At 38.8% G+C, this 24,509-nt stretch overlaps 2 protein-coding genes across 2 annotated transcripts; one reads left to right on the top strand and one right to left on the bottom strand.

Annotated features, from left to right (window-relative positions):
• The first annotated feature begins 313 nt into the window (after positions 1–313).
• Positions 314–18,571, top strand: LOC140952924 (uncharacterized). Its single transcript, XM_073402378.1, has 21 exons — positions 314–770; positions 1,588–1,671; positions 2,319–2,356; positions 2,511–2,545; positions 3,481–3,587; positions 4,011–4,096; positions 4,852–4,947; positions 5,649–5,762; positions 6,337–6,434; positions 7,204–7,244; positions 8,149–8,224; positions 8,846–8,902; positions 9,723–9,833; positions 10,360–10,408; positions 11,244–11,287; positions 11,775–11,854; positions 13,187–13,292; positions 13,735–13,822; positions 14,400–14,543; positions 15,141–15,260; positions 15,951–18,571. The coding sequence occupies exons 1-21, from the start codon at positions 412–414 to the stop codon at positions 16,166–16,168; spliced, it is 2,151 nt and encodes a 716-aa protein (XP_073258479.1). The 5' UTR covers positions 314–411; the 3' UTR covers positions 16,169–18,571.
• A 132-nt stretch (positions 18,572–18,703) lies between these two features.
• Positions 18,704–20,660, bottom strand: LOC140952925 (uncharacterized). Its single transcript, XM_073402380.1, has 2 exons — positions 20,377–20,660; positions 18,704–20,238 (listed from the first exon to the last, which is right to left on the bottom strand). The coding sequence occupies exon 2, from the start codon at positions 20,225–20,227 to the stop codon at positions 19,106–19,108; it is 1,122 nt and encodes a 373-aa protein (XP_073258481.1). The 5' UTR covers positions 20,228–20,238; positions 20,377–20,660; the 3' UTR covers positions 18,704–19,105.
• Between the last annotated feature and the right edge of the window lie 3,849 nt (positions 20,661–24,509).

Raw genomic sequence — 24,509 nt, 5'->3', positions numbered from 1 at the left:
CTCGTTTTCATGCTTCCACAACCGGAAGTGACTTTTACTTCCGGCGTTCTTTGGGTATTGCGTTGTTCAAGTTATCTTTTTTCATCTGTTTCGGCAGTCAAAGAGTTTGATGAAATTGAATGGGCACTTTCTGTCTTATCTATCATTTTTTCAGTTTTGTGATAAGAAAGAGAAGATTTACCAAAAAAATTTCTTGTACATTTCAGTTAGCTTACACTAACTGATATCTTAACAACCTGATTACTGCTAGCCAAACATTTTACCGGCGGCTCAGAAATTTCCACCACTGGAAGATGTGGGAAGAGCGAGGAGCTATTGTAACAAGTTCATGCTCTATCCAGAATTGCTTACATAGTGAAAATTTGTGCTTGAGAAGGCGGTCGTTATTACTGAAGTCGTCCTTGCACGCAGATGAGTAGACTTTGCCCAAACTTAGACAAACTCAAAGCACTTCATCACCTAAAACGTGACAAAGGTCTGGCACAACTGATATCTATCGTTGCTAATGACACTGACTTAGATCTCGCCCTACCTGTCCAGGTTAATAACTGTCTTAAAAGTGGCCTCATCCCTTCAGAGTCTAGGTCACTGCAGCAAAAAGCCGAAGAGTTTTGTCGGAAAACACGGGTTATCGCGAATAAATGTAAAGTGTTTGTTGGCAACGTGAGCTATAGAGTGAAGTCAAGAGAATTGAAGGAATTTTTCGGCTATTTTGGAAAAGTCGTACATGCTGAAATCATTACAAATCGCATGAATAAAAGATCTAGAGGGTAAGTATGCCACATAATTCGAGGTGCACATTTTCTGCATTTAATTAAACATGACCTGTTATTGCCAGGGAAACTCCCCACCTACCTCTCCCCTAATTAATCCAGCGTTAACACTAACTTCGTGATGTCGTGACATAGCCCCTTTAAGGCAAAATTTTGGGTTAGGGGAAGGGTAGGTGGACAGTTTCCAAGAATCTTAGACTGATCTGCTGGTAGAATTTGCTAGTGCTCTTTTTCAGCTAAGTTACTGTTAATAATTACCTTGATTAAAAAGTAATAAATAAATAATTATTATTTATTTTTGATGAGGATATATTATATTTTACTTTATCAATTAGTCCGGGAATGGAGGCAGATGCCTGTGCTTGGAGGGCTGGGCCAGTGGAGCCAAGAACGGCTACCCAGTTCAGCATGGAGCAATGACAGCACTGGGAGTAGCATCCACCCAGGCACAGCCATCACAGTGTTTACTAGCCTCCCACGCAGACATTCTTAGGGCTTCATCGCACGTCTGCGTGGAAGGCTAAGTATTTACCAGCGTAACCTTATTATACCTACCATATACTCAGCAAAAGGAGGGCTTGGTGGGGAGAAGAACACTCCACAAGTATGATCAGCATAAAGTAACATGAACATAATGGCCTGTCCTCAGACAGAGAAGTTGTAAATTCCGAAAGGACCCTGTGAAGCTATTGTAGCACCCCCAAAAGTATAAGAAAAAGTGGGCAAACAAAGTGTTCAGTTTATCTCAGCATAAATTTCAATAAGCTGCATAATGACACAATAACAGGCCAATTATATATGTTTTCTTTTGTAGCTTTGGATTTGTGACCTTTAGCAATGAATGGGAAGCAAACAAAGCAAAGAACTCTTCAGATGAAGAAAGAACTCTGGAAGGAAGGTTAAAACACAAACTATGTCAAATCATCATCGATTGTCTTATTGATAGTAGGTCATATCGTCAAGAGTAATTTTAACAAAGCGTCTCAAAAGCCTATCAAATCAGTGATGATCCAGTGACAATCAGAAAGTCATCTCATTTTCTGAAAGATTTTTTTAAGGGTAGTTACTAGAACTCAAGTTGAATACCTCATGATCATTACACAATTTTTGGTGGTCTTTGTGGGTATTTACGGAACATACAATGCACTTTGAAATAGCCTCACTCACTATGGGAAAACACAACAATAACAAAATGAGTCAGAAGTTACATTAATCACATGAATCACTTAGGGAAAATAAACTAACATATCAGTAGAATAAGAGAATCTGTTGTTGCTTCTCATCATTTTTTTCTGTGAGGTTTTGCTTCAAATACTCCAGTAAGTTTTTACCTTTCACTCAACAACCAACATCTTCCAAATGAAAATTTGATCTGGAACATCAGAGGTAAATGGATATGTTACCATTTACGTGATTTATTTCTATCAATTTATTTACTCATTAATAAGTAACAACTGGCATAAATATGCATTTTATGGTTTTACAAGTGTAGTCCCCCTCACATAATATTATTAATTTGTGGATCTTTTATTCTCTTTAAATTAGAATCATGAAAGTTTGTTCTCCTGAAAGGAAGAAAAAAGGTTTGTCAGTGTCTGTAATAAAATTATTGATTTAAAATGGCCATCTGTAACTACCGGTGTAGATAATTTGTGCCCCAGATGATTTTATCCATACTGACCATGATAACAGTTAACTCTTTGGTATCGATAATAACTGTGCTCTTCTTTTGCGCAGGATCAAAGGGATTTGCTCAAGAGCCCACTTTAAAGGTTAGCTACTGAAGTAAATGATTTAGCTTTTCATTGGCACTTTGCTAGTTTACTAGTTTAAAGGTAGCTCCTAAAATAATGGTCCCCAATAGATTTTTCAGGATCCATGATTCAGCTTTCTTAAATTAGAAGGTAGATATTTGGGACCAAAAGGGGAATAGTATTCTAGATTATCATAGCTATAAATGGAAGACATGAATTTAATGATTTTAGTAGGTGGTATTTAACAAAAATTAATTTTTATAGAATTGAATATTTCAAAAGATCAGTAAGAAACATGAGTTCCATTTTCTTATGTATTTTCTTAAATGTCAGAGATAAAAATTAGATTTTGACCTGATGCAAGTTAATTACACATTTTCCTCAACATGACTTTCGTTACCCTATCACTTTTCTGTTCTTCCTATCTGCTACATGCGATTGGGTATCTGGAGATAAGGAAATGTGGACACTTTGCAAAACATTTTTGGGAGTAGCATCACCTGATAGAAAACTTGAGGATTGCAGGATTGTGGGAACAGTGGTGAGAGGGTAAAAATTTAGTACAGAAACATGCAAAAATGGAAAGTGAATCCAAAGGAAGAAGCCTGAACATGTTACAGTTAACTTAAACTAAAAAATAACTCTGAGCTCTAAAAACAAAATGTCTATAATATTTGTGTGAGATTGAAATGCTATTTTACGTGGCTGAAAGGTTTAAAAAATTAATAAAGCCAAATGTTTTCAACTAATAATAAATTAATACTGGTACCCAGAATGCTCCGTTACAGCTGCCAGAACACTGTTTTTGGGGAAAGGTATTCTAACTGACTAAATTGTTAAGGGGTGTGATATTTAAACAAAACAAACTTTCCTTGGCAGGGAGTACGAATAGTCTAAAGAAAAATTCAGTGGAGCTCCTTTGTGCTTACTCTCTTGACACTTTTATGCTGTAGGAAGCTCTTGAATTTTTCACTGAAAATGGTGGCAGTAACCAGGAACTGAGAGATGTTACAATGGAAGATGATGCTATCAAGCAGAATCTTAACAACCCTAAATCTGTGTATGTATATTAAGCAAAATAATCTAAACAATTCTTGGTTCTTTTTCTTCGTCCATCTGTTCAAACAATTACCCACTTTTTAAGTTAGTATTAGCCCGGTATTTTGAATTCTTAAGATCTAGCTAAACAAAACCTCTTCCTACATCGCCACTGATTAATTTCCAATAAATGATACCCTATTCTAGACCAAGACCCTTTGATGTCTATACCCTATCCTAGAGTAGACTGCTGTAAAACGATTTCCTTCAAAGTGGCACATACCCATATAGACCATATTAACCACCCTCCTCCCCCAACCCTGCTATATTTTATTACCAGAATTGCCACCTTAGTGGAAAAGGAAATTTTATTTTTTGACTAGTAATACAGTGAGCTCTGTACCAATATTAATAACAAAAAGTATTCATTTTAATTTTATTACAGGTCACCCATTTTAAAGCTAAATGAATACACCATGCTCCATATTTTCTCTTATTTGAGTCCAAAGGATAGGACCAGAGTTGAAAGAGGTAGGTAAAACAAAGATGTGTCTGTGTACTCTACTAACCCTCAAAGCCCTAATATCAACAGGTTCTCCTGTACTGTCCTTATATTCTCTGTATTAGTTTCCCTTTTTTTTCCATTTTTGTCATGTCCTCTATGTTTGATTGAGCAGTGATCTTATAAGGAGAAATTAGATGCAGATTAGTGGTAGATTGAAGGATTAAAATGTTAACCCACCTTTAAAGTTACTGTAAGTAACAATGTTATCATTACTTCAACAAAGTTTGTCCGTGGTTTAAGCTGATCTCTTGACTTCCAAAGGTGTTTATTGCATTGTTTTAAGTAGGTTAATAACATCTATTGCAGGTGAAATGGAAGTCAGCTGCCTTGGTAACACCTGAGTCTGGCACTCCAACCATAACCTGTCCTCGATGGAGCCACCCACTCTGTGTCTATTACCCAGCCACCAAATCCCTCACCTCTCCAATCCCCCCCCCCCCTTCACTTTCACATACAGACACACACAGTCACACACACACCACCATTTAAGAGCCCTATTGGTCAGTCACACTGATAACTGTTAATATTTGATTTCACTTTTAAAACCTTTCGAGCAAACAGAAGTCATTTGAAAGAAGGTTAGGAAAAGGGTTGGTCTGGTAGGTTTCACCAACGCTATTTTCTTTGAAAATCGATTCAAGTCAGTCGAGCAGTTTCAAACCTTAGAGGCTAGGCCCTCAGAATTTCTTGGTATCGTTTAACTAATGTGTTTGTAATTTAGTTTGCAGACAGTGGAGACTGCTGGCTATTAAGTCATGGCACCACATCACCCATCTTGACTTCAAAGGAGCATTTTCTGCATTTAAAGGAGTTGGAGGTAAATGTGGTTGCTAGAGAACATTTTTGAAGGTTGGGGAAAACAGATTGCTATCGCTAGAGCCAGGACCCGGAGGAGAGAAGGGGGAACTCTTCCTTTGTCAATTTTTCAAGGACGCCAGCACCATCATAGTCTTAACAAAGCCTCTCATTGGGCTGGGCTAAGATGATGTTTGCTATGTCTAGATGAAAGCACTACCTCTAGTTATAGTATCCACCAGCCTTAGGCTATCAGACAATGCTTTTTATATTTCTCTGTTCCATACTTTTTTCTATGTCCACCACATTGAACGTATTAAATGAGGATGCCAACACTTGCCAGTGTGTTTTTGTATTGGAAGTTGTCTTCCCTGCATTGCCGGGATGTAAATTATTAATTATGCAGCATTGCCAGGATGTAAATTATTAATTATGCAGCATTGCCGGGACATAAATTATTAATTATGCAGATCTTGGAGGATGTTAACGTTATCCACCTCAGCCCTCAGCCTCAGCGGATAACATCCTCCTCGATCTGCATAATTAATGCAAAAACGGCTACTTCGTTTTATATCAATTTTTTTCTTGGTTTTTGCAAAATGTAATTCTTGCTTTGAATCAAACTTATTGTTATACATTACCTTTTATTATCACCCCCAGAAGCTAAAGCAAATCTATACCCAGTACCTAACAACAGGTTGGCATTTGTCTCTTTCAATTCAGGTCTAACTGACGAAATTCTGTGGTCAATTTTAAGACGTGGGTGCCAGAACCTAAAATCTCTGGATTTATCTCTTTCACCACACTTCTTAACTGAGTTTGCAATTCTTTGTATTGGTAAGAGTCATATAAATGTTCCTTTAAAGTTAGGCTCACTGTAAAATGGGCTATCAAAAGTGATGTATTTCCAAAAATGTCAAGCGAGTCTCTTGGCATTTTCTTCTTACAGTCATTATATAATCTTGAGTTTCCTAGAAATTGATAATTTAATAAGCATGCATATAGCTAAATGTGTGCCTGACTGAGTAGTTTACAAATAGTGGCTCACTGCTTTCAGGCTATCCTTTTCCTTGATACATTAGACTCAGCTTTGAGACGGTCTGAGTTGCAGTGTTACTTGTTGAGTGTGTGCTTGTGTTACCAAGTATTCAAATAGTGGTCATTCTTAGAAAGGACCAAAAGTATTTGAAACTGGGGAACATCTTACTTTGGCCACTGTTAGGTGTGGTAGGGTTAAGTTGACTCCATTGTTTCTAGAGATAGTGTACCCATGGTATTTCAGTACTAACAGAGCATTTACACAATAGAAGTACTTAAAACAAGTGAAAAGATTAAAGAAAAAAACTGCAATGACCTATGGTGATCAGTTTTGAGCAACCTGACGAGCCTGTGTCTTTTTCCTTGCCAACAGCAAAGAAATGTAAAGCACTAAAGGAACTTAATATCAGTGGAGTTGATGTGGGTACATCATCAATAAAAGCTTTGTCGATAAGCTGTACACAGTTAGAGGTATAACATCAATAACATCAATAGGACCTGTGCTGCTTGAAGTTATGTTACCTAAGTCCTGGTAGAAAAAAATTATGTGATGCAAGTTACAGAACACCAGAGATTGATGGAGTATTAGAAAATTAGGTAGAAGAGCAATTTTGAGGCTAATGATGCATAAAATTGTAAGACTTAGATTGTATGGGTGCCACAATCTCTGGAAAATTATAAGATTTGTATGGGAAAAATTGCTGGACTGCAAGGCATGTGTGTCAGCAACTTTTTCATGAATGCACTTATAATAATTTCTCAGTTTCCGATTAGCCTAAATCCCCCCTACTAATTCTTCATAACCAGCTAGCATCGACCAAATTTGGAAGACGTTTGCCAGTTTGGATACATTTGATGCAAGTTGTACTGACAATCACTAGAAAAAGGACAGCAGATGTTGTTGTAGCTCAACTGTTTTAACACCCTCCTCAATCTGCATAATTCTTATTATCATACTCAGCTTCATCCCTTTGTTGGTAATTGTATTTTTCATTATTCACACCACATTAAAATCTCACAATTCAGAATAAAAACCTAAAAAACTGGCAGAGCCACTATTTCTTTTGCTCTTTTATCTCTGCTATTGTTAGAGTTGTATGCCATAATTGCAGCACATTAAAATGTCATGCAACCCCCAGCCACAAATGGCCTATAGCATCATTTTTGTTCATTGTAACTGAAATCAATGTTAGCATAAGAACTTTATTGTGCTTACTTTACTAACATTTTTCTTTTACAGAAAGTTACTCTTCAAAAGTGTTTCAGATTAGGGGAGAAGGGGTAAGTGTTGAAAAAACTGACCAGTGTCTAACATTTACTGGTAAACAAACATGGTTTACTTTAGACTGTATTCAAATGGGGGTGCCCTGTGTGAAGTATTTCTCATTGAGTTAAATGCAAGTGCAACAAGGCAATCTGTGCTTGCTCAAGAAAAGCCTACTTAAATATTATTTTTTTTGGTTAAGTCTTCCTTTTGACAGTTAAATGCTTAGAGAGTTTTGTGAATTTAAAAAAATATTTTTCAATTTTTTCCTTATAAAGAAATTTAGTGTGCTGGACTTCCAATAATCGGAGGCCCTGAGTTCAATTCCCACCCTGATCGCTAGCTTATTTGTTCTTGGCAGTCCCGAGTTTAAAATCCTTGGCCATGTTTGTTAAAATAGCCAACTGGTTAACCTTCTACCAGTTGGTACTCTAACCATGTTATGTTCCTGCATTTAAATTTATTTGTTTCATTATTCCTGAAAAGCCCCATAATGGGAGAGGATAATTAAAGTATTATTATTATTATTATTATTATTATTATTGTTATTATCATTATTATAATCTTTATGATGATGATGATGTTCAAGTTTCACAGTACATGCAAGTTATTGCTGTACTGGGCAGCAAATCCACTAGGCAGAGTACAACCAGTCCTCTAAGCTTAGCAGATTAAAAATCTTTGCAAGATATATGCAGAGGCCAGAACAGCAGGCAAGCTGTAGCTTTGGCACTCAGTGTCAATGGACTGGAGCCTTATTGAAGTTGCCCTTTACTCATTCCAGCAATTCAACAATGATTGGAATAACTGTTACACGCTTCTGCCATAACCTGGAGAGCTCTATGGCCAGGTCTTTACTATTATTACTACTATTATTATTATTATCATCATAACATTGTTTTATTGTTTACATTTTTGTAGGCTCTGGTGGCTTTTTAAGAACTGTAAAAAGCTCTGTTACATCAATTTGGAAGGAAAGCAAAGCCTCAAAGGACAGGTATGACTGCATTACATTCCTTTGCATTGTATTCTTTAATCTTTTTGTATTTATATTAGGCATTCTTTAGAACTTAGAGCAGTTATTGATCAAGCGCTATACAAATAAAGTTATTATTATTATTATTATTATTATTATCATCATGTTACACATTGCTGTAAATATTCTGTTTAAATTATCTTACTAGATTTGGCTTCCTGGCATTTTCGGTACCCTTTTTTAATTAATTAACATAATAACTACATATCTTGTTTTGGTTATGGTAAATAATAATATTGTTGTTGTTGTTGTTGATAATTTAAAATAATAAAGTAAGCTCCAAATTTTATTTCCTTATATACTGGAAAACAAACAATATCATGTGAAAGCAATGCATAAAAGGTTCTATTTGAATGGTCACATCATTGGATTTCATCCACAGACTCAAAAGTAGGAACTGTCTTCACATCTTTGAACTAAGTTAAATGTGGATGTCACCATATCCCCAGTTAACATCATTGTTGCCATCATTTTATTTTACTGTCAAATTAACAACAAACATGAGGTGATTTTTCCTTCTTCTGCTTCCATCTTAGGGCTGAGTAATCTGCTCCATATTAACTTTATTTGTTGTGGTTGTAGTGTTTCTTCATGCTTCCACCAACATGTAAGAGTTTGCATCTTAAGGATTGTACTCAGGTGAGGTGTATTGTCCTTTTATATGGTGAAAAGTACCCTCTTTCAAAGAGCAAAATTTTGATTTAACCCAGAAAGAAAGGGTCGCTATAAAATCCTGGAAAACTCCCCACCTTCCCCTACCTTTGCCCATTGTTAACACTAACTTCTTACTTAGGGCAAAATGTTGGTTTAGGGGATGGATTGGTGTTGAGTTATTTTCCCAGAATCTCATACTGATACAAAAAGTGTATCAACAAATCAGAGCTCTAACTAAATACATGCATTAGCACACATGTGTGACTAGAAGCAACAGTGACTAATTTTTTCAGAGACCTAATTTGTTTTCTTAAATCAAAAGATTTGTTTCAGCCCTGAATTTGGAGCCATTCTAGTTTAAAAAAAGCCTCATTAATAGCATCTCATTTGGCTAACTCGCTTAAGACTAAAAAGGGTGAAATTTCTATGGTCAGTTTTGAGTGTTTTGGCTCAAATCGTTGGCAAGTTTCTCCACAAGTGGTTGAATCAGACATTGGGTCTGTAGGATTTAACTGGCACTTTGGGGTTGAAGCAGATGTTTTGCTGGAATTTACAGTTTGCTCAGCTGATTACTTAGCTCATCTGCCCACTGACTTAGAACCCATGTAGTTTCTTAAAAAGCCATAGTCCTTTCATGCAATTCCTCTCAAATTTTTTCTTCTGATTGGTGGAGAAAGCGTAGCAAAATGTTTCAGCCAATCACAACTATGTATTTCAAAACCAACGTATTCACAAAATTGTCTTCCACTCGTCATCACAAGACCTTTTTTCTATCCAGTCTTAACCTGCCCTGATTTATCTTTAGTTAACGGATAGAGGTATGGGTTACATTGGCGATAAATGTAAAGATCTGAAAACTATCAATATCTCAGGATGTATAACGCTGACAGATGAGGGCATACTACAGCTCACTCAGGTTAGTAAAATTAACGATGCTATTCATGAATTACTCACTCTACAGTAAATGTAATTTAGGAATCAAGCAGAGGTGAGAATGTGCCAGGGTCGACCCATTCCAGTTTTCATTTGTATATTAGCTTTGTTGTTGGTTTTCTCTCTTGAAGCCCAGAGACTTTCCTTGGAACCTGATACTTTGGTTTTCTGCTCTTCTCAAAACATATACATATGTACTTCCAAAACCCCATTTCGATTTGGAAAACACAAACACATTGCTAAAAAGGTCTTTAGTCGGCTAAGCTATTTTTATATACCTACCCTCTTCAAATAAAAAGCTGACTGACTGACTTACTTACCTACCGACTGACTGACTCATTGACTGACTGACTGACTGACTGACTGACTGACTGATTGACTTGCTGGCTGGCTCACTGACTGACGTAAGGTAGTCAGTCTATCACAGAATTAGGCGACACATCCCATTTAAATGCTCGATGACAATAATATTAGTCTATTTGGCCGACTTACTCAGTTTCTTTTTACAGAAGTGCTGTATGATTGAATCATTGCAGTTTTCTCAGGCCGGAAATAATGGTAAATAATAGCAATAATAATAATAATAGCAAGCTACAAAAGCTTCAAAACAGAGCAGCTAGGGTTTTAACCTTTTCTGGCTATGATGCTAGTGCCGATCCCCTTATTGAAATTCTTGGCTGGCAAAAACTAGAGTCACAAAGAAGCTTTCGTAAGGCTGTCATGGTTTACAAATCTTTAAATGGACTCGCTCCTAAATATATGCGATCCATGTTTATATACCGTGACACCGTATACTCCCTGAGAGACGCCGAGGGCAAACTAAATATTCCAAAGCCCCGCACAAACTACTTGAAAAATAGCTTTAGCAGCTATACTGGTGCAGTGCTTTGGAATAGTCTGCCAGTTGGGTTACGGCAAGCAAAAACACTAGAAAGCTTCAAAGCCGGGCTGTGGTAGTCGGGTCATTTTACTACAATTAGTTATAGTTTTTAGATTAGTAATGCACGGCTCTCGTGGAAAGCAGGGTTTTATATTTTATATTTGTAAATAAGTAAAGTAGTAATATATAAAATTAGTTGTAATTTTAAATTTTAAATTTTAATTAATTATTATAGATATGCCTGATGAGACAACCGTGGATAAATAAAGTATTCTTCTTCTTCTTCTTCTTCAATCACTTTCAAATCAGAATTAAAATCCAGGGGCTCTTTAGTCTAGTTTTTTGTTTTTGTTGTAATTGGAAAGATTATTTATGCAATGGCTAAGAGATGGTTGCGATGAATTTTTAGATCCTTTTAGCCAAGATTATTTCCAGTGAGTTTAATCAGCTTTTTATTGATCGCATTTTTTCGTATTTATGAGTTGACTCATGGAAGCCTCTTACTTTTAATAGTTACTGTTCATGGATTACGTGGAATTGAAAATTTGTCGCTGCTGGTGAGTACAAACCTAATAACGATATCAACTAAAATCCGCAAACACGGCAGTCTGCTAAAGTTAAATTACCCTATTTTAGTTTCACTGCTCATCGGTCACAATGTCTTTCAGTAAGAGGCAGGGGGCTGATTCTTCGGATTCGCGCGTTTTCGCCACCTGCATTATAGGGACAAAAAACAATTTTTCACAGACTGGGAGTCACGGGCATCCCAGCCCCCCCCCCCCCCCTCCCTCTTCAGGTACGCACCTGCAGTTCACGTCCTACTAGTTCATTTGTGGGCACCACAGAGGCATGTTGAAACACAGTCATCTCAAGCTTACTAGTTTTACTCCTTTCAGTGAAGGTTAAGACAGGATCGTGTATCAAACAGTAGGTCAAAGACCAATCATGTTGTACCAAGGATTTTAGTTTATAACACGACTTTAATTTTCACCTTTTTCAAGCAAGGTAGGAACTATGATGTTGTATTGTATTGCCTTCGTTTAGAAAGACTTGGATCTGTCTAAGAATGCTGTGGTTAATGATGAGCTGCTATATAGGATCGGAAGAAACTGTATTCATTTAAGGTAAGTTTGCTGCTTCTTGCTGTAAGAGCATTATGCAAGTAACCTCTGAATGTAATCATCATCATGTCTTGACGTCGTAGGCAATAACTAACGTTCCTCCTTCAGCGCAACAAAAACTCTTAGCCTGGTCCAGGCGTTCATAAAGTGAACACTTTATGAACCCCCCTCGCTGTTTTTTTTTTCCTATTCACTACTCTTTCCGCGGTCCTCATTATCTGAACGCCTGGAAAAGGCTGTAAAACTCCTTATTGTAAGTCAGAGGTTAGCAGTAAGACCAGACGCGAGTTTCTAAGCAACTGGCCCCTGGTCAGTCTGAAATGAATAAATATGAGAGTCCAGATAAAATACGTGTTTAATACTTGGTGTAAATGGAGCGTAATATGTCCAGGAGCCACAGAATTAGTTACTGAATTTACTCTTCGTTACGAAGTCGGTGCAACCATCAAGTAGCTTCCCACGCAGGCAGACGCCTGCGTGGGAGGCTAACCATCAAGTGAGATGTTCGGAAATATTGTCATTGATACAACGTTTCCAGGTAGCGGTCCGGCAGCCTAGCTTTTTTGGTATAAGTAAACTCGAGAAAATGGCGAAAAGACGAAGTAGCCGAATTACTGACTAAAACTGAACGTAACAACTGCAAGAATAAGCAAAAATACTGCTCGAAGGTGGCATCTTTTTGAGGAGTATCTGCATGTCTGTAAGAAAATAAAAAATCTCTTCATATTCTGAAACTGTGCCGGGAAACTGGCAAAATGTTTTGAAGGAAGCCCACGAGGAGGAAAGGTTGTAAAGTAGTTAGAGATGTTTTCAATGAATGAACCCAGATCTGGGTAGTGACCCGTCATCAGTATGGAATTTCTGCGCTCCTTTCCCAGGCGTCATTTCGCGGAGAAACCAGTGGTGGCGTCGCGACATGTCGGCTGTTTTCTCAGGCTACGGTGAATAACATCCCCTTCGATCTGTACAATTCTTTTTAGTAAAATCCAACTCGTGGTCTATTATCAATGCTGCGTTCTGATTAGTTGAGCTACTATATGTTATAGCCCACTAGTAGCGAAAAGCGCGGGCTTTTTGGCGGCAAAAAAGGATTAAAGTCTAGCTTTAACTAGCTAAATTTTTTTATTCTCGATATTTTTGACCAATTAGTTGGATTTTACTAAAACAATTATTCCTCTCGCCCTCATGGTCTCTGAGTCAATAGCCCATGAGGCCGAAGGCCGAATGGGCTATTGACTCAGAGCCTATTCGGGCTCGAGGAATAATTGTTAAATATCATACTTAGCCGCGGCCAATAATTGTTAATTAACAAATTATCTTCTCTCAACTTTTCAGATCTCTGAATCTTGACTCGTGTCACGGGGGAGTAACGGATACAGGATTACAGTGTTTAGTATCATGTTATCAGCTTTCCTCTCTTGTTATTAGCTACTTAGACAAGGTTGGTTCCCTCTACCACGTATTGTTTATTTATGGGTTTTTTCTCAGCGATAATAAAATCAAGTAGTTAACACTAAGCGATGGTGCTTCTTTTATCTTTTACTTGCTGTTTGTTGGCTATAAAGGGCTGATAACTTGTGTCTTCGGCAAGTTACCAATATTCCATGATTTCCGTTTCTTTTTCAGTCTGGGTGGAACGAAATGTGATGTAACTTTTCTGCGAGTTGCGATTTTCTGTTACAGTTTTCCTTGATTTGAAAATTAGATTAAAACTGACAAATACTGCGACTTGGTGGTTCCTAGCTGGAAGCATTGAAATAATACTAGACTCTGCATCTCTTCAGCCGCCCTTTCCCCCCTCCCTCCACCTACCCAAGCCCTGATAAAAAACAACAACTAGTCGGACTTATTCACTAATAATAAAACATCCTATTCGTTTTCAGATAACCGATGAGGGCCTGGTACCCCTGTGTGCCAATGGCTCGCTGGAAAAGTTAGAGGCTCGTGCATGCACTGCACTCACTGATAAATGTAAGGCAGATATATCAGATTGTGGATCCGCGTGTGGCTCGCGATCCACATCCGCCTTGCGCTTGCGTTCTCTTTCCTGAAAAACGCGAGAAAACCAACTCTTGTTCTGCAATCTTACAATACAGTGGAGAGTCGCTATGATACCCACTTTATAAGCTAACGCAGAATCGTTATTGCCGAATTCTCAATACTATCCTGGGTGCCAAAAAAGGTGCGTGGTCTCGGCCTTCGGCCGAAGATATGTTGCCCTGCGCCGGCCGACACCGAAGTATTCCGCCTCACGAAAAAAAAGAACCTCTGTTGCCCAGGGTATCTCAAGTTTTATTGTTTGCAAATTCTGAACGTTCGACTCTGGTTCCAGATTTTATTTTACTTGGAACCGGTATTTAAAAAAATCAGTAGTGATAAATAAACAGATAAGTACAGAAGTACGTGAGAGTATTTTACTAACAGTTAACACTAAGATTTCATCCACAAACGCAGGATCCAGGTACACTGAATCCAAGTTTCATTATAGAACTGAACTACAAGAGCTCCTTTTATGTTAAAAAGCTGTTGCCTGGTTATTTTTTTATAGCGATTGAGTGTCTATTAAAACACTGTCATGACTTGGCCGCAGTGGATGTCAGTGGCTGTTCTAGCATTACGAATGTCTCTCTTGAATTGTTAACACGGTACTGTTCATTGGAGGATCGACCCTTTCTGATCTGCACTCTTGGAGGTAACGACTAAGCTCCACTTGAACTTTTACAGCAACTCTTGTCTTAATTTTTAATCTCGATGTTGATATGTCATCTCATATTATCATCCTAGGTCGAGTTTACGTTGTATGTAATTTTTACTTTCTTATTTTGTAAGTGATTGGTGTGTTGCCTAACCGGCTTTTACCAACCTAATCGATGAAGATGATGAGTTTAGTTTTTGTTTTCGCCTCTCTTTGAAGGGTTTCGAAACAGACAGCATGATTAGCTCAGTCGGTAAAGTGCTTGATTGCAGAGTCGGAGGTCGCGGGTTCGATTCCCAGGACCGGACCAACACTCAAGGTCTTAAAATAATTGAGAAATGAGAGTATTGCCTTTGCCCTGCAAACGACTAAACCTTCGCGTGGCTCGGATGACCACGGCAAGTGGTGGTCTCGTCTCCCGGCCGGGAGTAGACGGAAAAATAGTTTCCTCAATTAATACTAAAGAAAATTTTTTTATGACTAAAGAGAAAGTAAGCGTTTACCGATTTCTTTCATCAGAAGACAGCTCGGACTCGACTAAGATTTAAAGCCGGTTACCCTTACTAACATAATAACTGTCGAATAACCCTTTAGGTACAGCTATTGATGGCGAGGAAATATCCCGAGTACAGCAGACCTTACAGCGCTGTCAACTGAGTAGCAGTGATTACTCCATTAGCGAGAGGTTTGATGCCGTCCCAACACACGGTTCAGGTAAGTCAGTTACAGTGCAAATGTTTTCTGACCCCGGGGGAGTACTTTAGGAATTTCTGGGTGAGGACGTGCCGCTGTGACCTTGGAACCCCTAACCTATACCAGAGCTAGTTCAGCTGAATTTTGCTACCCTATACTAGAGTAAACCCCCCAAATACCCCCTATCCTACTAGCACAGTCTAGCCAAAACAAAACCTTACACCAAAATCCCTAGTCTAGATAGAATCGTCAACCAACTGATCAGTTTCCTGAAAAATGATACCCTATTCTAGACCCAAACGCGCTGATTTATATACCCTCTCCTAGAGTAAACTGCTTGAAAACCATACTCTTCACAGCGGGACATACCTATATAGCCCATATATGGCAGTACCCCCCCCCCCCCGGGTTTCTGACATACCGCTGTCAAACTTCGGAGGCGTTATTTGTTTTATTCAGAGGGATATCCTATCGTCAAGTGCAAACATCGGCAAAGATGCATAAACTGATTAGTTAACGTAACTTTCTTTGCTTTTTTCCCAATCATATAATATTCGCTGAAAATCTCTTTGCACTCATGCAAGATTACATTGGCAAAGAAGGGCCGATAATTTTGCACTTTCCGTTTTCAAACACTTAAAACGTTTTTGTAGTTAAACTTCCAATGTGCGTGCGTTCAAAACCCTAACAGTATATGGATACCGCTATCAGGTGCCTTCTATTGCGAGGATGAAGACGATGATGACGAGTTTGATGAGTATGATAATTTCGCTGATGAAGATGAAGAACACTTTCATAACGTAGTTGATGAGGACGAGACTTGGATGGCCGAAGACTCGTTGTGGTGGCGGCCCGACGATGGTGATGCCATTGATTTTCTGGAAGCTGATTATCCCTCCTTGCTGGAAGAACAGATGTACAGATCATAATGGGTTGAAATGCTAAGAGAAAGATCTTGCCTGGATCAAGTACCGCCTGCAATTGAAGTCGTTACTGCCAGACCTGACACAAGGTCATAAGATTGTGTGACGTGTACGTGACTCTGTCAGAGATGCGCGTGAGGCAAAACTAAGACTTTAACTTTTTGGGCTCAGAGGTTAATACGTCTCATCTCCGTGACAATGTTTCTGATGTTTGCAAAAAACGGGAAGTTTTCCTGGCATTGCTTGCAGTTATTGTTTCCTTCCAGAGCGTGACACGGTTATGGTTTGGCGTGAGTTCGAGCGTTGCTGAAAACTCTATTTACTTTAATCTCCAATGAGAAAAATGACCAAATGTCATTCGCCCGACTCTTAACAAATGTGTGACGTTTATGGAGTGACATTTTAAGGTCTTTCGAAGTCCTAAGACAAGTGAAGTGAAGGACTGCTTCCGCAATACCCTCAAGAAACTTTACACACAAAAGCTTGGTTTGCATGCTTTTGTGTGACATGTGTACCAATCTCACTTAATTTGCGTACTTGAAAACTTAATTTGAGTGAAGCGTTTGGTGAATGCTCTCAAATATATTCCGTTACTACTTGATCACGATCTGATGCGTGACTCTTTTTGAGAATTGTGGAAGGTCCCGTGTTTAAAATTTAACCGGCGATACAAAGTGCGATAGAACAACGGAAAGACCATGTCCCGGTAACTGTGAAGAATTTTCGTATTCTTGCGAAGCCATTAGAGAGATAGGGTGATGACGGCGTGGCTGTTAAGATTAAATAACAACACTCTCGAGAAAGCTGGGTTTATTTCCGTATGTTTTTGTTTCCTTTCGATATGCTGAGTTTTATGGTAGTTTCAGTATCCTTGTTCTTTGTTCTTGTTTGTCATTCTCACCATAGTTATACACCTTATCCCCCCCCCCCCCCCCCCCAAATTTTGCATAAGCATTGCCTTCAATTTCTCATTACAAACAAAGGTTATGGAAAATTTTGGGGTGCAAACAGGGTGTATTATGGGAGATGTACAAATGGTGAATATAATGAATCGTTACCAAGGGGATGGAAAAATTGCTGGGTAGGAGAATTTCAGTCGTTAGATATATTGGGGTGTTGGTAGCCTGCGTAGCAAGCGTTTCCGCGCGAGTTCGTCGAGAAAATTGGGACAAGAGCAAAAAAAGAGGAATGAGAGGGAGGGGAGTGAAGGAAACGCTACGCAGGCTAGGGTGTTGGTCATATGGGTGTTCGTTATATCGAGGTTCCACTGTTTCATTATCACTTTGAGGTTGAGCTTGAGGCCATCTTCGCACTACTTTGAGCCGCCATGCAAATCATATCGCGAGATAGGGCCTCTGTTCACACAAGTACGGTTGTGGCGGAGTGATTTCTAGGACGAAGCGAAGCTGCGCTGCGCCGATCTCGAAAGTGGAGCGTCACATATCGGGTAGATTTTATGTGTAGTTTGAACACCTATTCGGCCCGTCGCGGAAGTAACTAAGTAGAAGCGAGGCCTGGAACCCACTGAGACGGAAGTAAATATTTAGGAGTGAGGACTGGGTTTTAGTGCATAAACCCTATCGGCCAAACGGCTCCGCCACGATTTTCGATGTGTGTGAGCGACTGGTGCTGCTCCAGGCCGTTGCTGTTCATACGGCCACGAAAAGCTATCCGGTATAGTATGAATATAGCCTGAGACTGGATCAGTGTTGTGTCGAGTTTCACTATGGAAAGGTTTTGGGGATGACGAAATTTCCACCCAGTTTCTTGCACAGGCTCGTACTGACAAGTACATTGTGCTTGCCTGCAGTGCAGGCGTATTTTGGGCGGGCGAAAGCTGCGTGTTTATGTTCGTACTGTTGTAACCGCCATCTTTGTTATGACGGAGGAAGATTAGGGAGAGTGAAAATAGAAACCCTAAGGGTAGGTGCTAGGGCGAAAGAAGGACCCCCTCCCCTCTTTCGAGTTTCCTCATGCGCTTTCGCGAGCACAACATTCGCGCACCCGAAGAAAACGCCTGCACTGCAGGCTAACATTGTACAGTTCGACACAACATCAACCCAGTCACACTCTAAACCTCTAAATTCCCTACGATTGTACTGGGGTGTTGGTCATAATTAGAGAGCTTTAGATTCTAAGACGAAGACGACTTCGAGAACAAGATTTTACTAGTTATAGGTACCGGTAGTGCGCGCGCGTGAGACAGCGTCATTTTGGCGGGAAAACGTGGTAGCCGTCGTCACTCTACTACTAGTTTTAGCGAGAATATCGTAGTGGCGGGAACAAGTTATAAAATTTCTGAGGTCTTTTGAAGCCATGGAATGTAAGGAAGGAAGTATGAAGAGGGAAGATATATATTGCAATGTTTTGCTGCGGTTATTAGCTATTGTTTCAGTCCCGCACTCCCCTGTTACAATATTGAGGCCGCTACCAACTTTAATAATAATTTTGCAACAGTGACTAATTAGCAGGGGTTATGTAACATTCTCCTGAACAAAAAGAAACGAGCCAAGTGAAAAATAGTAAAAATAAGAAATGCTGTCTTCTAAACTAATTCTTTATTTCTTCCACAAGGTGAACATAACTTCAAATATGCTTTGTATGACTACTTGTAAAATAAATACGTAGAATAGCAGTCGCCTGATCAATCATATGACTGCAGCCGAACGTTTTAAATATATATTGTCGATCAATATCTTTAAATGTTTTCTATTGTATTCCTTTAATCTCGCTCATATATAATCCTAAAACTTTCGTGGAATTTTTTATACATATCTGGTGATATTTTTAGTTCGAGAAATTTTATAAGTTTTTGTCATGATCAACCAGGGCTGTGCCTGTAGCGACAATCAGCACACGTTTTACTGGTCTTGGGGTTAGATACGTGTATGTCCTTTTTCATTCCATCATTTGTGTCCTCTAACTCGTATCTTCTTCGTTAATCTACGCGGCACTATCCTTTCGCTCTACAGTCAATCGTTTTTTACTAGTTCGGCCAATGTTTGTGGCGTAATTGGAGGAATCACTGTTTTCAGATCTGGCTCTTTTTTGTGCGTTTCGGCAAAAGGCAGAACAGTGAATGAATGGGTGAATATTGCGTCTGACTTGCCGCGGGCCCACGTAAGCAAGTGTACAACCCACCGCCAGTTCTACCGCGCGGTACAATGATTGAAATATTAACCAAGGCCAAGGTTTTGGAGGCTCCATTTCTTCTCCTTTGTACATTTTGTGCACACCAATAATCGAGTACAACTGAAGCGCGCAGCTTACAAACCCAAGCAACACTGTAAAGTAGGTGATTTTGACGAGTTTAGCCACGTTAGGGCGATATAAACGGTTGGTGCCAGGTTCTCCTGTTCCATCGTCCCTTGCACGCAGGCTTGCTTGCCCGAGGCGAGTCACGTGGCTGTGATTACGAGTTACATAAGTGACAATTTTAGTGCCACTATATATGAAGCTAACAGAAAGAACAAAACTAAACACGACGAAGAACGACTGGCACACGATACTGAGTGTTTCTGCGTCGGCAAACAGTGACATCGTAATCTCTGTGATGAACGAAAGTCCAAAATGAAACACGATGACACAGGTCAGAAATTTAGTGCTTTGGAGTTTTTCTGGGTACAGCTTGAGTTTCGTAACTTGAAGAAACGCCAGGTGGACCAGTGAGAACGAAGCTGTGATGCATGGTAGGGCAATACCGAAAAGTATTCGAGTCAGCATCACGGGGCACTTAGGCAATAAGTAGCACTGTGGAGACTCGTAAGGATTGACAAAGAGAAATAAAGCCCTTGTCAGCCCGAGAATCAGTAACATGCTTGAAATGACCATTGCTAAATGCCCTCGTTTTCCTCGTCGTTTCCCCTTGACTATCTGTAACAGGGATGCCAAAGAGTACAACGCAAAAAGAGTGAAGAGCGTACCAAACCCAATCCAGTGAAATTCCCAAGCCCACTGCCATGTCTGCAATGCAGGGCCCCATTCTGGGATAGGCTCAGCTGCAACAGCAAGGCCTCCTCCATTTGGGCTTGATTCGGTCTCTGGATAAGGCTCTCCTACTGCCATTTCACACCGCCCTGAAAACAAAATATATTTATAGAGTTACGTGAGTCTCGCAGGCAATTTAGCCACGAGGCTTTCCCCGCTTCTGGAGTATAAATTAACTAGAAATATGGCTTCTCTCTTCGTGTTTGTGGAAGCTAATCAAAACGTACCTTCTGGTCGCTACAATGCCTAAAATGCAGCTCAATACTGAACTCAGTTTCTTTTGAAGCGTCATTGAAAATGTTTGTTTAAATTCCCACGCACAATTTCCGGGTTATTTATGCTCGAATGCTTTATTTTGTCTCACTTTCTTTAGTTTTTTGATAAAAACAGACGGGAATGTAAACTATCAGTGAGCTGTGAAACGAAGGACAAAATGTCTAAAAATCAACGTTTCTAGAAATACATTTTTCACAACTGAACGAGGCTAGGAACAAGAAACTTACGCAATCCGTGACGCATGGTTTTTGCCACGCCTCAGTGATATAAATTGTTCTTAACAAAAAAACTTGAGGGCTTCTTGACCTTCCCTTTTGATTTTTATGGCACATAAAACGGTTAGCGATAGTTTTATTTTTTTTAAACACTTTTTGCGTCATCTTCATACGCTTTTTGGGTCATATTTAATACAGTAAGAAATGGCTGCTAGAGCGTGGGTGGATTAAATACAAACTACTGTCAATGGATCGCCCAATATTAGGACAAAAAGAATTTGATTGTACAACATAACGTACTACATAAAACACCGAAAAAAGCCCTAATATGTTTGAAGACAGAGTTATTTTACATAACCCTTGAAACAGATACAACTAATTCCAAATAGCTATACAAGTAAACAAAACTGAGGAGACAATGGCATTAGTCGGAATTAGTGCGTCATAGTCTTATCCATGTCAGTCATGTTATCCACTAACCTACGTAGCTGGCTGTTTTTTCTGGCGAGAGCGCATCCCTCCTTAACGAAAGCGCTAACTACGGAGGTTAGTTTATACACCACAGAAATTGAGAATAATGCCTCAAATTAGCACTGCGAAAATAATTCGATTCATTTGGTGTTCAAAGCATGCTTAAGTTAACCCGGGATTAGCGTATGAATTGAATTCAAAGCTGAACTCTTACCAAGTAAGTCCTTGCGGTATATTCTTTTCTCCTGTGTTTGGATGCTCTAAATTGACTAGTTACAATGCTTTAAACAAAGGAAAAGGGAACCTGGATTAACTTAACATTTAACCGTAGTTTAGTGAACTGCACAACTGAACGGCAGTTTTGCCAATCTTGATAATTCAACTGATGTAATGAGGTCCAATAATTGTGTTGGACGTTGGAACGAGTATGATTTCGTTTAAATAAACGGCCCATTGAGAGTTGTTGCAATTATCATGATCATGAAACTTACAAAGTAACCAAACACTTAACGATTATTCAAACTTATTAATAATGCATAAAGAAAAAAACAAAAGAAATTAAAGTTTAATGAGTGTCTTTATATCTGATAAAGACACAGCTAACCTTTAAGTCCAATTTTTTAGACCAAAATAACCCCAAATCTAAATATTAGTGCAAGAATGAGTTGATCTATATCAGAGATATTGAAGCCGTTCAAACTGACACTCGCTGTCGTCTATTGCCAGGTTTAAAAACTACCAGCTTCGCCTCGAATGTTAAAACCTGATAATACACTCCTCCTCGTTTTTTAGACAGTACTTAAAAACGCACACAAAACAGTGAAAAGCTCTGATGAATCTTCAAGAATAGATAATTCATTGGTAAATAAAGTTAAATCAGTTTATATTCGCAAAAAAGTTGTTAAATGACTGGTCATCCAACAATCGAATGACTCCAAATACGTCGGAAGAGTTCCAAATGGTTTTCTCTACGAGCTTCTATGCTTTAGAAGCCTGTTTACTTATGTTGGAGCTGCCCTTAAAACTATTTATCTGCTTAGAAGTCTTAGGGAACTGTTGTCATCTCGAAGTCTTAAGTGGTTTTTTTGTCTTATCAAAAACTGTTAGGTAACCTTTGATGGGTCCGATCGAAAGTTCAAGGACGTGGTTTAGGGGTAGTTTGTATTTTTATTTTCAGGAGATCTTTTTTATTTAACAATAATCGCAATATCTTGGTAATGAAATATGACAAACAAAACCTCCGAAAAGCGTTAGTAAGTTAGTAGAAAAACTCCAAATAAACTGTTCTTGCCAATAGTGCTCCTTCGAACAGTTATTTTAAAGAAAGAATTCGTTGGGTGCCCTAGTAAAGTCTGTTTCGTGCAGTGGTTTGTGCTATATGCTTGTTTTCTATCAAACGTTTCTTGATATTTGCAGATAAGTGCAGTGTATTTCGTTCTCTAGTTAAATTCGTTATCCGGCCGGCTGCATAAAACTGCTAAAACAGTCTTGGCATCCTGTTGGCAGTTTTTAGTTTATCTTGAAGTTACAATGAAACCTTGCAAAAGCCTTATTATGACTGTAAAACTATACCGAAATTTCTCGGATTTTTTGGGCTCTTTGTAACAGCGATTTTCGCTACGATTACGTTTCAGATCAGCTAGGCAGCATGTAACAAGTTTGTTTATCCTCTCTTCCAAAACTTTCAAAATCGTCCTTGAATCGACAGAACTCAGTAAGAAATATTTTAAAAATTTATGAATAATTGCAACAGATCGGATACGTGTACGTAATGAAGCGCGGATCATGAAATACCATGCTAGATTTAATCCTCTTATTATTTAAACAATCTGCGCAGTTAGTAAGAGGCTGTTGGGAAACCAGAAAATATTTGGGGGTAACTGGGAAAACTGATTTGTTTTTATCCCTTGAGACACAAGTGCGGCAAACTTAATAGCAAGTATGTTAGATGGTAAAAGAAATGCTCGATATAGAGCGTGGTAAATTTCTTCAGATGTCCGGAATGTTGCACCCAATTTGACGTTTGCTCTGCGTTCACTGTCGCAGCCCTTACTTTAGGATTATTAAAACGAGTATAGAATTAACTTCAGGCTCTAAGCTTCGATCTCAGCCCGTTTTCTAACGTCAACATATAATTAAAGGAACTCTGGTCTAGAGACATTGATCGTAATCTCTTGAGTCATGCATGCAGTCTTTGGTCTTGCGTCATTATGTTGAGCATACGCAACTAAGAAAGTTAGAAACCAAGATTAGAATTACCTTTGCTCCAAGCGTCTATTCCGGTCTGTTATGTTACGTAAACATAGCATTGCATCCCACGGCGTCCGTACGTGTGCAGTGGGCTTTGCTGGAATCGACAATCGCTTTTTAAAAGATATTGTTCCCGTTAAACTCGAAGATGAGATGAGGCCGGTCTCCACCAACAGTGTGTCACGAACATGCAACTGAAGACATCTGTAAATGCCTGATCGTCTGTCGCATGTTGTACAACAAGATTTTAAGACTCAGGTTGTTATTACAGTTTGCCGGTGAAGTTCGTTTTCAAATGCTATGGATATGCAAAAGATGAATGTGCCGCCGACAAAACTGAGTTGTGGGCGTTATATTAACGGGTTGATTATATGCATTGATGAGCAGTGACAATATAAATAAACAACGCTGAACGACACAATAAACACATAGAAACAATATATTTTGCCGCACCTTAGTCCTCTTTGATCAACAGTGCTATTGTATTTCTTTTTTGTTAGAAAAGGAGTAGGATTATGACATTAATGTCAGGGGTAATGTTAAACAATTGATATTAATGGCTGTTAATGTTTTAGATTCTAAAACATTTTTAATCCGTTAATTTGGAATCTGTTCTGTGCACGTTTGGATCATTTGTAATACAGAATTCAAGAGACAGATAAGTAAATAATTTATTGTGTGGGGAAATTAAAGGACTGTACTTAATAGCTCTTATACTTAACATATTTAATTTAAGGGTTCCTAACTATGAATTCACGTGAGACTCAAGATTGACTGTGGAGCAACTCTCTCAATTTTTTCAGTGGTTCTCTGAGTTCAGTTTAATGTTTCTTTTTTTTTTTTTTTGCCTTTTAAGAGGAACGGTAAACAGCGAACTCAAAATCCTTCAAAATTGTTCAAAATACCACTTCTCAGGCAAAAGGATGACAATTTATCGAAGTTAAGTAGCACAACGTATACTTCAGGGGCACCCAACGACTGTTTTCTGTAAAATATCTGTTCGGAGAAGTAAAAATTGCCTACACTTTTCTATTATTTGAGGAAGGCTAAACATTTCTAGGTGGCCGTTCCATTCATGTACAGTTTTCGTAGCTCATCTAATAAATTTCCTACGATTTTCTAATGTTTAGCCAGTTTTCGCATTTCAA

Source organism: Porites lutea, chromosome 11 (assembly GCF_958299795.1).
Source record: "Porites lutea chromosome 11, jaPorLute2.1, whole genome shotgun sequence".
NCBI lineage: Eukaryota > Metazoa > Cnidaria > Anthozoa > Scleractinia > Poritidae > Porites > Porites lutea.
The sequence above is the reverse complement of the archived record's forward strand: the minus strand, read 5'-3'. Positions and strand labels throughout refer to the sequence as shown.